The sequence below is a fragment of the Protopterus annectens genome, chromosome 1.part2, assembly GCF_019279795.1.
Source record: "Protopterus annectens isolate FY-2018-M chromosome 1.part2, PAN1.0, whole genome shotgun sequence".
NCBI classification, from domain to species: domain Eukaryota; kingdom Metazoa; phylum Chordata; order Ceratodontiformes; family Protopteridae; genus Protopterus; species Protopterus annectens.
The window spans coordinates 129963190-129981595 of NC_056727.1; the positions used below are offsets into that span (position 1 = coordinate 129963190).

At 43.9% G+C, this 18406-nt stretch overlaps 1 protein-coding gene across 5 annotated transcripts in view; it reads left to right on the forward strand.

Moving 5' to 3' along the window:
- PPP4R3B (protein phosphatase 4 regulatory subunit 3B) overlaps positions 1–18406 on the forward strand; it is a 2189617-nt gene that overhangs the window by 1462003 nt on the left and 709208 nt on the right. For all 5 annotated transcript variants that reach the window (XM_044055224.1, XM_044055233.1, XM_044055261.1 and 2 more), the window contains one exon: positions 1708–1749. In XM_044055224.1, coding sequence (XP_043911159.1) covers positions 1708–1749 — 42 coding nt within the window. The remainder of the gene's footprint in view (positions 1–1707; positions 1750–18406) is intronic.

Genomic DNA, 18406 nt, shown 5'->3' on the forward strand with positions numbered 1-18406 from the left:
TCTGAACTGTTGATCCCAAGTACTTAAACTCGTCCACCTTTACCAACTCTACTCCCTACATCCTCACCATTCCTCTACCCTCCCTCTCATTTACACACATATATTCTGTCTTAGCCCTGCTGACCTTCATTCCTCTGCTCTCTAGAGCATATCTCCACCTTTCCAGAGTCTCCTCAACCTGATTCCTACTCTCTCTACAGATCACAATGTCATTTGCAAACATCATAGTCCACGGGGCCTCCTGTCTGATCTCATCTGTCAACCTGTCCATCACCACTGCAAATAAGAAAGGACTCAGAGCTGATCCTTGATGTAATCCCACCTCCACCTTAAACGGATCTGTCACTCCCACTGCAGTCCTCACCACTGTCACACTACCCTCGTACATATCCTGTACCACTCTTACATACTTCTCTGCCACTCCCGACTTCCTCATACAATACCACAACTCTTCTCTAGGCACCCTGTCATATGCTTTCTCCAAGTCTACAAAGACACAATGCAACTCCTTCTGACCTTCTCTGTATTTCTTCAATAACACTCTCAGAGCAAATATTGCATCTGTAGTGCTCTTTCCTGGCATGAAACCATACTGCTGATCACTAATCATCACCTCCCTTCTTAACCTAGCTTCTACTACTCTTTCCCATAACTTCAATCTGTGACTGATCAATTTTATCCCTCTGTAGTTACTGCAGCTCTGCACATAATCACCCTTATTCTTAAAGATAGGTACCAAAACACTTTTTCCTCCACTCCTCAGGCATCCTCTGACATTCCAAAATTTAATTAAACAATCTAGTTAAAAATTCCACTGCCATTTCTCCTAAGCACCTCCATGCTTCCATTGGTATGTCATCTGGGCCAACAGCCTTTCCATTCTTCATCCTCTTCATAGCTGTCCTTACTTCCTCCTTGCTAATCTGTTTCACTTCCTGATTCACTATCCCCACATCATCCAACCTTCTCTCTCTCTCTCATTCTCTTCATTCATCAGCCTCTCAAAATACTCTTTCCATTTACTCAACACACTCTCCTCTCTTGCGAGTACCTTTCCCTCACTATCCTTTATCACCCTTACTTGCTGCGCATCTTTCCCAGCTCTGTCCCTCTGTCTTGCCAATCGGTGCAGGACCTTTTCTCCCTCTTTAGTGTCCAATCTCTCATACAACTCTCCGTATGCCTTATCCTTAGCTTTCGCCACCTCTGTAATAGTAAATGCTTTAATTCACTGTTTAAAGCATTCATTCATTTCTTATATTGAATCAGGCTGCTGAAATTGGCCAACATTATGCAGTTATTTCTGCTCCATTGTTTTTCAGTCAGGTTGACATTTAGCTACTGTTCATAGAACTGCATCTCATACAGCCGTCAGGTTTAGTATACATGCTTTCGCTGTTTTGTTAGCTTAATGCTAAACCCTTGAGCAGCTGTATTGGCTCCATGTAATGATCACCTACTGCTGCTGCTTTGAACATGTCTTTTAGTGAAACCTCAGTTGAAATCATGAGTCTTTTGATTGTTAATCTCAGACCCCATACAAACCACTCTCACTGAATGTTATTGAAACTGTTTTGTAACTGGAATTATCGTTCATGGCATTTTAGGATGCTGTAGGTGATTAAGCATGATGTTACGTGTAATATGTGTCTGAGTGATCTTTATGTATTAATGCTTGTGGTAATGTATTTTTATTTTATTAATTAGATGCAGTTACCGGATCCAGCAAGAGTGCTGCAGTCTGTCCTGGTAAGTTGTTTTTAGAGTTGTAATGTAAATGATTTTATTTTGACCAAGCAGTGCCACAATCCAGTGTGAATTGTATGAAAGGTGTATCCCCAACGCCTCAAAAAAGTGTGGATTCTGCTTTTACTAGTTGTGCAGTTCTTGTGTGTAAAAAAAAAAAAAAAAAGAGAGAGAGAGAGAGATTTCAAAGGAAAGATGTGACACATGGAAAATAAACCAGATTCCTAATGCATTTTTGCACCAGTTTTCCAGTTTTCAGACTAGCAGGCACAGTAAAGTTAGCCATAACTTAATCAACCAGAACTCTCAAGCATCCAGAAAAAAAAAATCAAAGAAATGCAATAGTCAATTTTCATGTGTTGCACTCCCCCCACAGAAACTTACCTTACGGTTTTAGAGTTTTAAAAAAGAAGATACAAACAAATTCCCTCTCTCCCCAACCTGAGAAGAAGTCAAACCAAACAAGTCAAATTGCTAAAATGTCAACACGTTGCCCTTACTCACTCAGTGAATTTGCATCAGATTGCACATTCTCTCTCCGATCTCTTACACACACCCATTCTCTTCTGCTTTCATACATGCAGTCACTCACACTTTCTCTCTCCAATCTCTCACACACACACGCACTCTTCAGCTTTTATATACCTCTCCGATCTTTCACATACAGTCACTTCTGCTTTCATACATGCATTCTCACACACACACACACACACACACACACACACACACACACTCTCTCTCTCTCTCTCTCTGTTTTCAGTTCATTCAATTCCAATCCACTCAACTTGCCACTGAAAACCATTCTGCGTGCCACACTTTCTACTGGAAATATAAGTTTAAAATATTGTTATTCCAGCCAGGCTTTTAATTACTGTATTTCAATATTACAATCAAATCAATACAGTTTTTATGGTATATTTTAAGGTACAGTATTTGTCAGGTCTGTTTTTAATAGTAACTGTCAGGCAACAAGAAACTACAGTGATCCGGCATCTACCAGTCCCCATGGGTGCCAGTTAACGGAGAGTTTACTGTAGCAAGATTGTGGGTGCCAGTTTTCTGAGTGCTTTATTTTACTCCATAATCTTCAGTTTTGGGAGTTTTCTGCTCACAGAGTCTTCATAGGTTATACCTATATTGAAAAGGTTATGATAGGATTCTTTCAAGTTATAGAAGTAAGAAAATAAAATGTGGCATGTATCTCACTGTGTGGGGAAGTTCATAGGTTCATAGGGAGGTGCTAGGCTATTGGCCCTAGGGCCTATATAAGCCTAGCCAAGAAGGTACCCTGGCTTTCGCCACCCAAGAAAATTATTTTCCTGTGCCGCTGTCGAGCAGAGCCACAGAAGTGATCCCTTGGGTGAATTTCCTATTTGCCATCCAGTCATCAAGTTTTTTCTTGAAGAGTGCTAATGAGGAGCTTTGTTTGATACAGATAGGTAGTTTGTTCCAGAGAATGGGAAGTCTCTGGGACAGGAGCATGTTCTGTTTATTGTGATGACAAGGTTTAGGTTCCTAGAGTGTGTAGCTCGGAGGGATTGGGATTTCTTTAAGTGGAGCATGTCCAACAGCTCTGGGTTTGACATAGCTTTGTATGTTAGACAGAGATCGCTTCTGAGTAGGCGATATGCGACGGAGTAAAGCTGGATATTTTTGAGACTGTCTGCATTGGGCATCTGTTTGAGGTCAGTAATCCTCTTCGTGAGGTATTTCTGCGGTCTTTCCAGTTGTTGTAGATGTCTTGTGAGGTACATACCAAAAGGGGTGTTGTACTCTATAATGGGTCTAATGAGTGACGAGTAGAGGGGAGCAATGACCTCTTTTTTCCTGGATGACAAACCTTTTGTGATGAGGTGTGCCACGTAGAAGGATTTCCTGACTACTGTGGCGATGTGATTATCAAAGGAGAGACTACTGTCCACCTGTGTCCCAAGGCCTCTTATCACACTTTCGATGTTAAGTTTACTACTGCCTATGTGGTAGTTCATGGGTACAGTTTTTACCAAAGGGGATGACAATACACTTTTTGGCATTGAGCTTAAGGCCATGGCTTTGACACCAGGCATCTGTCTCAGTGAGGCCCTTTTGTAGGATGTCCACATCATTAGGAGTTTTGATTATTGCTCCTAGTTTGTAGTCATCTGTAAACTTCGTTAGCCAAAGACGTTCTGTGTTAGCCTGTACTTCAGAGAAGTAGATACCAAACAGGAGAGGACCCAGGACTGAACTCCGTGGTACTCCACTTGTTACTGGTCTGAAGTCGGATTTGGAGTCTGCTACTTTCACAGTGTGGGTTCTGTCAGTGAGCCAATTGGCAACCCATCTTGTGACATAGGGATTTATACCTAGTTTAGTGAGTTTATCTATAATTCCAGAGTGGGGGATGGTGTCGAAAGCCTTGGCAAGATCTAGATAGGCTCTGTGAACCACCTTACCCTCATCTACGGCTTTGGTGACTGCTTCAATGAAGTCTATCAGGTTTAGGAGACATGATCTGCCTTTTACAAATCCGAACTGTGTGGGGTCCAGAGTTTGAAGGTTACCAGTGTCTTTGTTTATAAGTTCCATGATGATTCGTTCCATGACCTTGCAGACCAGGCTCGTCAGGCTAATGGGGTGGTAGTTCCCGGGGTTTGTGGTGGCTCTCCCTTTGATGAGTGGGATAACCGTCACTTTGCGCCACTCATTGGGCACAAAGCCTAAAGTGAGGCTATGATTGAACATGGTGCTTAGGTGGGGTGCCAGTTCGTCTGTAGTTCGTGTAGAACGCAGCCTGGGATGTTGCCAGGTCCCATGGATGCTGTGTTCTTGGCTTTGGAGAGTGTGGTTTTCACCTGTGCAGCCGTGATTACAGGAACTTTGCATTCTTCCGATATAGAGATGGGTCCTTTAGGGGGTGAGAGGGGGGGTAAAGTTAGCACTGAACCTATCTGCCAGGATGTTGGCAATATCAGTTGGTTCTGTATATTTAGTGCCATTGTGCTGTAACTCGAGTGTTGCCATTGAGATTCTTGACATAGCTACAGAATGCTTTGTAGTTGTCTTTAGAATCAGTGGCAATTTTGTTTTCGTAACTAGCTTTGGATGATTTTATGAGGGATCTCAGCTTCTTACTAAGGCTGACCAGGGAGTTCCTCCAATCATGGGATTTTACTCTTTTTTGCAACAGTTTCTTTCTTCTGTTGTAGAGTTTGTTTATGGCAGAGGACCACCGGATTGGCTTCATTTTTTGGAGGATAGCATCTTAGTTCTGTTAGGGATAGCACAATCCATGCACTCGTGTAAGTGCTTATAAAGTGCAATTGTGTAGGATTCATCAGTTCTACCTCTATTGTCTGTCTGCACTGGTGTCATGAAGTTTGCCACTTCTGTCTTAAGAAGTGTGAAGTTGGCTTTGGAGAAATTTTTTTACGGTAGTTTCCCTAATGGGGGGTGGGGACAGGATGTGGATGTCTAGGGTTATTAGCTTGTGGTCGGATCTGGCCAATGAGGAATTGACCTTTGGTGTGGAACACCGGTCACCCATGTTGGTAATGACCATGTCTAGGATATTGCTGCCCCTGGTGGGGGTGTAGATAAGTTGATCCAAGGCATTGGAATTTATGAATTCCAGAAAACACTGAGCAAAAGAGTTGGTACATGAGTGGTTTTCCCAGTTAATGGTGGGGTAGTTAAAATCGCCCATTATTAGGGTGTTGGGTTGTACCCTAATATTTTCCAGTGTATCAAGAAATGAGGAGTGGGAATCCTAGGGCATGGTGGGGGGATCTGTAGCAAGCTACAATTTGGATTGCGGTCTTGCCCAGAGTTAGTTGCACTTGGATATTCTCGGATGCATTATGCTGAGCAACTAGCGTAGAGGTGTGGGTATCCTAAATAAATATGGACACGCCTCTGCCTTTAGTGTTTCTGTCCAGGTTAGGTGGCTGAAAGGTGTCATATGAATTATAGCCTGATAATGCAGGGGTGCTCTCTGGAGCCTTGAACCAGGTCTCTGACACTGCACAGATGTCGATGTTCTCCATTTTAAGGAGTGCCTCGAGTGAGTGCATTTTGAGGTTTAGACTTCTAGCATTAAGTAGCATTACTCTCAGATTTTGCTTGCCTGTACCTGTTACGGTGGTGAATTTGTCATTTGAACCTTGCCTAAAAAAGGCACTATAGGGGTGGCAAGAGCCTTAGCCAGTATCTGGAATCCCAAGGGTGACGGGTGCAGGTCATCTCTGACAAAGCATCGTGGTCTATTGATCATGTCATCCCAGGCAGATACTGGATCCCCTTAGAATGACACCAAAAGCTTAGCCAATTGTTGAAGTCAGTCATTTTGTCCTTGTAACTGTGGTATCATTCTGGGTGATGGCAGGATGCTACTCAGGGCTAGGATCATACCTGCCTGGGCTACAAGATCGGAGAGCTCCTCTACATCTCTTTTCATGTAGTCCAGGGAGGTACGTCTCAGGTCATTCACAAAAACATCGACAATGACAGAGTCATATTTGTACTTGTGGAGTGACCTGAGTGTGTGCGTTATGCGGCTGATCCTGGCACCTGACAGGCAGCTGACAGTAACTTTCTCCTTGTTTAGCCTGGTGAGTGGAACATCAGTGTGCCTGACTATAGAGTCATCTATGACTAGAGTGTTGGGTACGTTGTTTTGCCGTATGGGCTGTGGTTGAGTGACTCACTGAGTTTGTGGGCTATGTGTCATTTGGGTTGTGTTGGGGGGGGTGGAGGTTGCGTGCGTTTCTGCTTTGGAGGGTTCTTTTGCTTTGGCAGATTTTTATTGAGAGCCTCTGTGAATGTATGTGTGTGTTTTGTGTTTCTATTTGTGTGTTTTGGTGGTGTAGGTTTTGAGGGACTATGCGATGAGTGTGGTGTGGTGCGGTGCAAGTGTTTACCTTCTCCTCTTGACTGTTTAGTCCAGTCTTGGGTGAAGAGAGCTTTGCTTCCAGTTTGGCTATGTAATTGCATCTCTCACAGGTTGTAGTGTTGGGTGGTAGGAGGAGAGGGTTGTCTGTGTACATGAGGCAGTTGCTGCATTGCCCCAAGATGCCCATATTCATCAGGTAGACGGGAGAAAACACCGGGAGCTGACCCTTAATAAAAAAGCACCTATCCAGGCATGTTTAAGTACTAAAAACTGTTTTCCTCTTGATAAGTGAGGAAAGTTGAGTGTTGGTGTAATTAGTAGCTTATTTAGTGCATACAACGAGTTCTGAACAATTGCTAAGTTCAAAGAAACAGATTTGAGTGCTAAAACTAAAAAACTGACTTGTTCTAAGGGAAAATTTGAAGAGCAGATTTTATGGCGCCGGGAATAGTTTAACCCTAACTAAGCGGTGATGCATAAAGTGTATATATATATTTTTTTTTTAAATAGTAGTAGCAAATGAACAAACTGATTTAAACAAATTAACCAATAAGAGCTAAAAACTGAGCCCCATTCCAGCAGTCTTCGATCAGACAAGTTCTAACTGCACACTCCTGCCACTAGGGTGCAGGGGAATCTTCTCCAAAAAAAAGATGCCGTGGATTAGTACTCAGGTTATACAAACAAAGCTAGATTCAGCAGGTCTGAATCTAGTCTATGCTACAGCAAACACGGCATACCAATTTCAGAAAGAAACAGTTCATATAAGCAGGCACGATAAGCCTCTAACCAGAAACTCCCAGCTCAGAAGGGCAGAATCTACCCTCTCCTCCCACAAGAGTGCAGGCCACACCTTCTTAATGTAAAATAACTGGCCTAAAGCCAAAGTGCTTAAACCAGAACTGATACACTTTTAGAATAACAGACAGTAAGCCTTCAATCAGCAACTCCCAACTTAGAAGGATGTAAGCTACCTATCCTGCCACAACAGTGCAAACCATAAACCTTATTGTAAAACAACTGGTCTGAGGCCCAAGTGTGTAAACCAAAAGCTTAGAATAACAGTTACACTTTTCACTGAGAGGTAGGTGAAGGAGCTTCAGTCAAGACTTGTTTGCTGGTTAAAGGTATATCATCTTGCATACCACTGGCAGTATGTAGGGGAGTGACTCAGGATCGTCATAGAAGTTAGCTAGTAGATAGTGGGTGGGATAAAGCAGCTTGTAACTTACCCTGCTCCCTTTTTTTTTATTTCCTTGCTGTTAAGTCGAGGTATTAGACTGCACTGCACTGAAAATGAAATCCTAAGCAAATTGAAGATCAGAAGGGTCTTCATTGTAGTTCTCCATACTCCAGGATACTCTAGACAAATGTCTCCGGATTCTTTGATTGATTTCTTTTTGCTTCCTTAAAGTGCTTCACAGTGTACAACGGAGAAATGTTCATTATCAAAGACTTAGACCTCTCCTCTCCTCTTCCAGTTCTTTCTTCCACTGTGTCACTGTGTTGCTTGGTAGATTTTCAAAAATGTCTCATCATTTTTGTTCAAAAAAGGTAGGTGTTTTAATTTTTTCTCAGTATTTTCTGCAAGCTATCCTGAAGTTTGTGGGTAAAATGTACCATACATATGAGGAATGCCAGTTTTTCTCCTCTTAAGCATAGATAATAAATTGGAGACCTGCATTTGGCAAAAATTTAACAAGAACGTACACTGCAGAAGATCCCAAAGGAAAGGGGAAGTTCTTCTCCATCTTTATCTTTTTCTAAGAAGAAAAAAGCAACAGTCATGTTTCTTATCTTTTTCATCATAAGAATGCCACAAGTATCATAAAAAGAGAGCTTATTCTAGGGACAGTGGTAGGTCATATTTTTGGTCTCAACCTGTAGGTGATTTTGCACAAAGAAGGCCATATGTACAAATCCCTTCAGGAGAACTTTCAGACTTGTTGCCAACAGTGTTCTCATTGGGAGTGCTTTCCTATATGTGGAACAGTTCTTGGTTTACCTTTATTAAACACTTAACTGCAAATTTAGAGCATCTATTGAGTGGGCAGTTGAGTGCATTCTCTAGCCTTTTTGTTTTGATGGTTGACACTGCTCTAGATTCTGCGGCATTTAGCTTACTTCACAGGTTCGTTTACTCCATCTGATACTGGCTAGGAGTGAGACCCATACACCTCAAGCCAATCCTGATTCTCAGCCTATATTCGCAGCTGACTTATAGGAACTCAAGGCCTAGAGAGAAGTGGAAATCTAATTGAAAATAATTACATTAGATGTTCTTCGTGTTTCACTGTTGCAATCATCACGCTTGGGTTATCTGCCTGCAGGTAGCCCTCAGTCAGCCCGAATACCAGAGTCTTGGGATTTCTGCATTGGATGCTGTCACCTCTTCCATAACGTCAGGTCATCAGGGGGTATAAAACATGCAGCGGGTGGCATTACATCAGTCTTTCTTGCTGAGAAGGAGCCCCAAGCAGAAGCAGTTCACAAGTGCCGGTCGGCCGCTACCTGAAATTTTCGTTTTTCCAAGTTTCAGACCTGAAGTCTACTAAAGCGAAGTACCCCATTGGGGATTCTTTTTTCTTGCTCTAACTGATGTCAGAAAAAAATAATTGTCTTGCCTGTGGAAAGCAAATACCTCACAGAGATTTTCATTCTTACTGCAGCACCTGTTTAAGCCCAGACCACGACGTCCCTAGCTGTTGATTTTGTGCCTTGTTTAACCCCCGAACCATTCGTCGTCAGGCTATTTTTGTAGCTAAATACTTTCGCTGTCATTTTCCGTATTCCGAAATGGCTTCGGTAAGCCATCCGACTACTGATCTTCTGAAAAAGCACAAAGATAGAGACAAACTGCATAGGTCAAAAACTGCAGACGATGCTTCCGTTAAGCTATTCGCCAGTACTCAGTGAGGTGCCTTTGCAGCCCCTGATGCCCGCTTCTACAGATTCACAGGCCTCTTCTGAGACCCATTTGGAGTCCAGCATGCAGCAAGATGCTTCTTCAACTATGGAACTTGCTGATGTCTCTACCTTGGATGGGTCCAGAGCCGCTGTGCAGGCACCGGATTCTGAGGGTGTATTACGACCTACTGATTTTCATATCAAACCGACAACTTCATTTCCTACTAAAACTACTGAGTTTCTCAGGCCCAGAGTTCACACTACGCCTAGAAAACCAGTGTCCAAAGCACATGCTCAACCTCCCATGCTACAGAACCAAATGCTTAGAATGGCTGAAGATCTTATTACTCTAATTAGGGGAAGCCAACCTTCCCCTGCCAAAAAAAGAATTGAATTTCCTTCTGATTCAACAGACCACGAGTCTGAAGACTTTGACCCTTCTGATTACCAGGACATACCCTTATCTACCTATGAGGTCTCAGATGCAGAGGAATCAATTTCCTCTACCTCCCCTCCAAAGGATTTTTCTTTTGGTAAAACCTTGTCTACCTTAAGAGAGCATTTTCACTGGGAATGCCAAGACTATCCTCAGTCCAAAAAGACACTCGGGGAATTTTTAGATTTGCCTCAGCACGGGCCTCTAGCTATACCCCCTGTCCTGGATATTGTAGATGATGTCTTCATGGAGTCCAGTCTTACTCCTGACACTTTAGCACCAGCTCCTAGAAAACCTGACAGGTACTACAGAGTACCTGACTCTCACAAATTTCTCTTTAAGAATCCTACTGCGGATCCAGAGACCATTTCCCAAGGACCTAAATGCATTAAGGCTACTACAGCCAAAAACCATACCCTTTCAGACAGGGATTCTAGAGCTTTAGACAGATGGGGAAAGAAGGTATATATCTCTGCAACTCTTGCCATCCGGGCTTTGAATTGCCAGTTTCAAATGCTGAAGTACCAGCAACATATTATGGAACTATTTAAACAAAAAATGGTGTTACTTCCAGATTGTGCAGAAAATAAATATTTACAAGAGTTACTGCATTCTGCAAACCAAGGTAGTAAACACGCTTTGCAGTGTCGGTTTGATGCTTTAGAAGCATTTTGCAGGGCTGCTGTCACTGGGTCTGTACTGAGAATGGATGCTTGGCTAAAGGAACAAGTCTTGCCAGACTATGTCAAAGCAAAATTACTAGATGCTCCATTAAATCTGGAGCATTTGTTTGGCACAAAAGTAGAAGAAGTTCTTAAAAAGATGGAAGAAAAAGCTAAATCTATGCAAACCGTCAAAGATTTCTTACAGGTGCAGCCACCTAGATTCAGTAGTCATTGGCCTTCAAACAGCTGGTCCTTTCCAGTCCCTCTCATGCCTTCTCAGTCCAAACCCAGGGGAAACAGACCACCAAGACTGCAGTCTTAGGGTATGCAGATATCTAAACAATGGAGTGTTTCCACCTCAAAACCAGGGAGTGGTAAGCCACCCCCGATGGAAAAAGTTCACAATGACTTTCCAATTATCCTTCCCAGCCATGCCCAAGTACTTGCGCCCCTAGGAGGAAAACTCGCCCTTCATACAAAAAACTGAATGTCCATTACTCAGGACCGATGAGTTCTGAACATTCTATCCCAGGGATACAGATTCTACTTCCACTCACTGCCAACCCCAAGCGGGTTGCCAGACCTTCCTCCAAACCAGTGGGCAGAGGCTCAAAAGCAAGTACTTTCCCTTCTCCATATCAGAGATATTCAACCTGTTCTAGTAGAACAAAGGGGACAGTGTTTCTACTCCAGACTCTTCCTGGTGCCCAGAAAAGATGGCTCTTGGTGCCCTATCCTGGATCTATCAATTCTCAACACCTTCCTGGTGGTCCCAAAATTCAAAATGCTTACACTGCAACAGCTTCTTCCTATGCTGGCCAAGGATGCCTGGTTAGTCATCCTAGACTTAAAAGAAGCTTGTCTGCACATCCCCATAAAGGAGTCTTGCAGGAAATATCTACGTTTCAGGGCAGGCTCTTTGCACTATCAGTTCTCTGCACTTCCCTTTGGCTCATCTACTGCACCCAGAGTATTCACAAAATGCCTGGCTCCAGCCATTGCATATTGCAGTCAGAGAAATATTCAAATCTACCCATACTTGGATGATTGCCTGATTCAGGCGGACAGTCAGGAATTGCTACTTCAGCACCTGCTGTTTGTAAGCAGACTTCTAACTTCACTGGGATATACCATCAACCAAAAGAAATCACAACCGGTGCCCAGCCAACAAATTGTATTCCTGGGAGCAAGCTTGAACACAACTTCCCAGATGGCATTCCTCACTCCAGAAAAGCAGGTCCGTTTGACAAACTATTTCAAATTAATGGCCACCAAAACCCAGCTATCTGCAAGGAAAATACTGCAAGCCCTAGGGTTCATGGCCTCATGCATTCTGCTAATTCCATATGCAAGACTGCATATGAGAAAGCTTCAATGGTACTTAAAAAGTCTGTGGTTTCAACATTCACAGGACCTGGAAACACTGATTCCTATCATACCTTGTCTAAGGGCAGAGTTCCTTTGGTGGGCAGAAGCATGCAACCACAACAAGGGACTTCCTTTCACTCAACCCCTTGCTGCCCAAACCCTGACAACAGATGCATCAGACTATGCATGGGGGGCTCACCTGGCAGGCAAATGGAGCCCAGAACAAATACCCCTGCATATCAATCCAAAAGAGATGCTAGCTGTACGGAATGCTCTGACAGCCTTCAAATACCTTATCCTTCCAAGACAGCTCCTAATAAAGACATACAACACTACGATTATGTGGTACATAAACAAGCAGGGCAGAACTCATTCTTACCTACTCTGCAGGTTAGCCATGGCTCTGTGGAACACAGCCTTGAGCAACCAAGTGCACCTGCAAGTTCAATTCCTGCCAGGCAAGCAAAATTCACTGGCAGTCAACCAAAGCATAAGTCTACTGGACCCTTACGAGTGGAAACTGGAACCCCAACTCATTCAAACTTCTCACCCAGAGGTGGGGAACACCGGAGGTGGACCTTTTTGCCTCCCCCCAAAACCACCAATTGAGCAAATTTTGCACCAGAAACCCTCACAGCAGAGCCTGGAAGGTGGACACCCTATCCTTTACATGGGAAAACCTGTCAATGTATACCCTTCCTCCTCTGCCCCTCATCTCAAAAGTACTACTCCAGATCAAACAGGACAGGCCAAGGGCGATCTTTATTGCACCAGACTGGCCATGCCAGCACTGGTACCCACTCCTACACAGTCTGACAACAGTGCCACCCTGGCACCTACATAAGACACCTTCCCTGCTGTCTAAGCAGGAGGGACAGATTTTGAACCTTGCAGCCTGGCTTATCCCTCGAATACACACCACCAGCATCCCTCAGCAAACAGGTACTGGACGTCATCCTTGAGTCCAGAAGGCCTGGTACTAGGAAATCCTATGCTGAAAAGTGGAAAAGATATTGTTCTTAGAGTCAGTCTCAAGGAAGGGACACCAGCTGTACCCACCTTACCTCAAATCCTTGATTACCTAGCAGAGCTGCTCCACAGAGGCCTATCCTTCTCATCCATTAAGATTCATGCCTCTGCCATCTCAGTTCATTATAATACTGAGCCGCCTCTCTTTTCTCACCCCCTCATCAAACAGTTCCTGAGAGGAGCTAACAATTTAAGGCCCCCTAGGAGAGCTCCCACCTCTGCCTTGGACCTTAACTTTGTACTGGAGAAGCTCACACTTCCCCCTTTTGAACCTGCTGCTTCAGCAGAGTTAAAATTCCTCTCTTGGAAAACTGCCTTACTTCTAGCTATTACTTCAGCAAGAAGAGTGTCTGAGTTACAGGCACTAATGGCGGTGGAGCCCTTCATTATTTTCCATGCTGACAGGGTTTCCCTCAGGACTAACCCTTCCTTTATAGCCAAGGTTGTATCCAGTGTGGCTTTAAACCAATCCATCCATTTGCCAACCTTTTTCCCACATCCTCAGAATAAAGGGGAAAGGCTCCTGCACTCCTTGGACATGCACATACAGCTCAGGTTCTACCTTGACAGGACTAAACTTTTCAGAAAATCTGACCAGCTGCTAGTCAGCTTTGCTACAGGGGCAGTGGGCAAGGCCATTTTGAAGCAAACCATTTCCAAATGGATAGCACATTGCATCCATTTCTTCTACAAGCGCCATGGAAAACCTACCCCTATGGGGATCAGAACTCATTCCACTAGAACTACTTCAGCCTCTACAGCATTTCTCAGGGGAGTCCCTACCAGGGACATCCTGGAAGCTGCAACCTGGAGTTCTGTACACACCTTCACCAAGCATTACCACTTACCTGTTTTTTCTAAACCTAGAGCTGGATTTGCTACAGCAGTCTTACAAGGCCTGCTAGCCAGCCCTAACACTTCTTGCCTGCCTCTCCACCCTTCCTCAGCTTTGGGAATCAACCCGAGTGTGATGACTGCAGCAGTGAAACACAAAGAACATAGTACAGTTGTGTACACTTAACCATAAATGTATATGTTCGAGTGTATTCACTGTTTCAATTTTGGTTTCCCTCCCTCCAGCCCCCTGGCTTTCTCTGTCCTTTCTATCTGTCCTCTTTATGGCCATTTTTTATGGCAGGGGTATTTACTTTTTACTGGAGGTGTTCCACACCATGTAATAGCTTCCTGTTTTGGGGCTCCTGACATCTGGGCAAGAAAAACTGATGTAATGGCATCTGCTGCATGTTTTATACCCCTGATGACCTGACGTCATGGAAGAGGCGACAGCATCCGAAGCAGAAATCCCAAGACACTGCTATTCGGGCCGACTGAGGGCTACCTGCAGGCAGATAACTCAACTATAATAACTACAACAGTGAATACACTCGAACATCTACATTTATGGTAAGTGTACACAACTGTACTTTCTGACGGCACTGCAGCTTGATATAGTAATGGAATTGAATTAATTAAAACAGCTAACTGCAAAACAGTATGCAGGAAATTAAACTTAGTAAGACGAGAGTAGTCCACTGAGTAACTTTACTGCCTTAGAGTAAGACATTCTCTGGTTCGATTCACAGAGGTCTTATTTTTGGTCCTCTGTCTGAGTATTTTTTGGCCATTGCCAACAGGTTCCCATGGATCATTCTGTATTTCAGCTCCAAACAGTGGACTTTTGCTAGCTCTTACATCTGGTGGAACTTGTCTTTCTGAGCACCAGATGCACTTTTAGGGGGTAGCCACTGCCAGGCCCTGCGTGGAAACCACTTGTCCTGCCACATCTTATGAAGGCTTCTGTAGATGATAGGGTCACATTACTTGATCCAGTTGCACATTTAATTTCTTGTTTATCTGGTAGGTTACAGGAATCCGCTCCCCAGGCCTTTCATCACTCCTCTTGTAAGAGAGATAAGGGCATCAACCCTTCCCAATGACCCTTTTCTTGGGAAGACTCTCGGACAGACGAAGTTCTGCATGGACTGTCCTGTAGTTTCTTTGTCTTTACCTCAGTAATGTCTGAATCATTTCCTGGGCAAGAATGATGGAGTGTCTTTTGTTATCCCGCCACTGAAGTCTCTTTACAGGGATGCTGTATTTACAGCCTTTAGATATCTGAACAGCGCCACCTTGGCTCTCAGGAAGATGGATGCCAATCCCAACTGAGTGGAGCAAGATCCTCCCCAGGCATGCCAGAATAGACTGCATGATTTCTTTCATCCCATACAAGTTCTGAGTCCACAGTACTTTCCATCTTGATGCCTAATGAGGAGTTCAGGGTTGTGTAGAACAACAGTCCTGTTAAGAGAACTCCTGATAACAAGGGACAATAGAAATAGAACCCAAAGCCGAAAAAAAACAACACTTTTTTATTAACTAACCGTATGATCTTCACTACAGCAAGGAAAATTCCTACTGTTTCTCCCTTGCTAATATCAGGCGATAAAGTGCCATCAAACAGAAATGCCCAAGTCTAAACTTTGACCCTTCCCCTCTCTCTCTCACTGCACATACAGAAGCTATCACTACTAAAATCATAATCTGGCTAAAATCTTAATACAAAATTAGCCATCTTCTATCATCTACTGCCAGATTAGTTGGCTGTTGGAGCCATCAACTGTCAGACCCATATGGCCAAATATACATTGGCTCTGCCGTCGGATGCCATCAAGCAATTTGGAGAATTAACAGACTGACCTACAAGTCCAAAATAGCTAACCTTCTAAAATCTTGTAGTCGAGTTACCAGACACTCCATAAAAATGTATTTACGACACAGTGGAGGCCTCTACCAGGGCAGCTGCATCAGGGTCAGTCGTAAGAAGGCTTTCTTGGCTCAGGCTGCAGCCTTTGTCAGATGACATCAAAGCAAAACTTATGGGCACACCCTTAGATAACAAAACTTTTATTTGGCTCTGCAGCTGCTGAGCTCTTCAAGGCCCTTCAGGAAAAGGGCAAAGAACTTCAAGATCTTAGAAACATCTTTGTTTCCCCTGTTCCCCGCTTCCAGAACTACTACTGTGTCAAGACTTCCTTTGTTAGGAAACCCTCTAAACACCTCTCTTCCAAAGGGAGAAAGGATTCCAGAAAGCAGACCCCTTTAGATCCTCTCCTTCTAAACTTGCACAAAAGCAGCCCTTTCAGGCAAAACCTGGTAGTCTGTGACTACCAGGCTCTAAACCTGTCTACTCCTCTCTCTATCAAACAAGCTTACTTCATGACCTGGGAATCCAGATCATCCTTTCGAGGTTTTCCCTAACCTTCATAAGGCCAAATGGCCTTCTTTCCTCCAGTTCTGCATTCCCTATTATCCTAGGGCACCATTCAAGAGGTGCCTCCAGATCTAAGGGGAAAAGTATTATATTCCAGAATGCTTCTAGTCCCCATGAAGGAACGTCCTTGGAGGCCTATCTCATCTAAACAAGGTGCCTTCCTTCAGCATGCTGACTCTTCCTACACTCCTCCCCCTGATTCTCCCTCAGGCTTACATGGTGTACTTGGACATAAAAGATGCTTACATGCACCTCTTCTTCTGAAAATTCTACTGAAAATTCAGACAGAACAAAAAAAACAATCTTATTGGTGACCCCCTTTTGGCCAAGATATCACTGGTTCCCCCTTCTCTATCATCTAGCCAAGGGCAGTCACCACAAGTTACCCCTCAGGACGAACCTAATCACATAGGAAAAGGGAACTCTCATGCATCCCCAGATATCCACCCTGAACTTAACCCTGTTGATGATGGGGCTTTGATTCCCTTTAGACACCTTTACACTTAGGAGGTGCTACAAGTTTTGCAGGTGGCCAGAAAACCCACTAGCAGAAAATCTTATTTGTCCAAATGGAAGAGGTTTTCTGTTTGGTGTCTAAACCATAGCTGACGGCCACTGTCTGCTGATCCACCAGTGGTCGTGTCTTACTTGTGTGAATTGATGAAAAGTGGCTTGTCATACTCTTCCATCAAGGCACATTTATTTCCCAACTCAACATGTTTACCTTTGACTCCTCCCCTGGCGTCCAGGTTGGAAATCAAGCTTTTGCTGAGAGGGGTCCTGCACATATCAGACCCCCTAGGAAACCTACGCCTCCCCCTTGGGATCTTAATTTTGTGCTAGAAAAGCTTACTTCAGCCCCCTTGAGCCAGCTAAGGACTCTTCCCTACAGCGCTGTACATGGAAAACTGTTCTGGTTGCTAACACCTCAGCCAGAAGGGTCTCTGAACTGCAGGCCCTAATGGCATTTCCCACCTTCGCCGTTTTCCATTGGGACAGGGTTTGTCTTCGTACCAACCCAACATTTTTGCCCAAGGTAGTGAATGAGCTATCCTTGAATCAGGCCATCAGTCTCCCTACCTTCTTTCTTCACCACAATCTCCTAGTTAAAGGATTCTCCTTTCTTTGGATGTGCACAGACAGCTCAGATATTATTTGTCGGACAGACTATTCATTTCCTATCACCCAAGAGCCTTGAGCCATCCTGTTTCCAAGCAAACTAATTCCTCCTGGATTTCTACAGCCATTTCCTTCTGCTACACAGCCAGTGGGAAAAATCTTCACTTTCCCGTTAAAGCACATTCCACTAGGGCAGTGTCTTCATCTGGGGCTTTCTTTAAAGGTTTGGATGCAGATTCCATTTTGGAAGCAGCTACATGATCCTCTGTTCACACCCTCGCCAAACATTGCAAATTAGATACTGTTTCCAGGTCCAGAGCAGGATTTGCAAGGGCTATTCTGCATGGCTTTGTGCAAAATGTCTCTGCTCCTCCTCCTCCCAGTCCCTCTATTGCATGAGCTATGGCATTCTCCCTCATGTTATGGATACTGCAGCATATGAATAGAAGGACATAAACTAGTTGTGACATAAATGTCCTTCTCTTCTATATGTTGCAGTATGGTTTCCCACCCTGCCTTCCCCCTGATGCTTGCCTGACTTTTGGAGACTCACTTCCTTCAGGCTGGCACTTGGCAGCATTCATTTCTGAGGTAGGTGTTTGCCGACGTCCGCTTTTTGGCCGACATACGCTAGTGATGCGGGCCAATGCACTTAAATACACAGTAGCAATTTAACTTTGGTAAAATGGCCAGACGTACGAGTCTACCGAAGGTGGACTCCCTCATGTTATCGATACTGCAGCATATAGAAGAGAAGGACATCTATGGTTATGGTAAAATTTTACACAACTATTCTTTTCTCATCCCTAGATTGCCCTTCATAAAGATGGAACTCTTATGGTAGAAGATGCTGATGCACCACAGCCTACAAGGACCTCTAACTCCAGACTAGACCTAGCCTAGGTAGCCCATGTGAGACCTTTGAAATTAATGGACTTGTGGGACAAACTAATAAGAAAGACAAACATAGATGTGAAAGAAATGATGGTGATCCT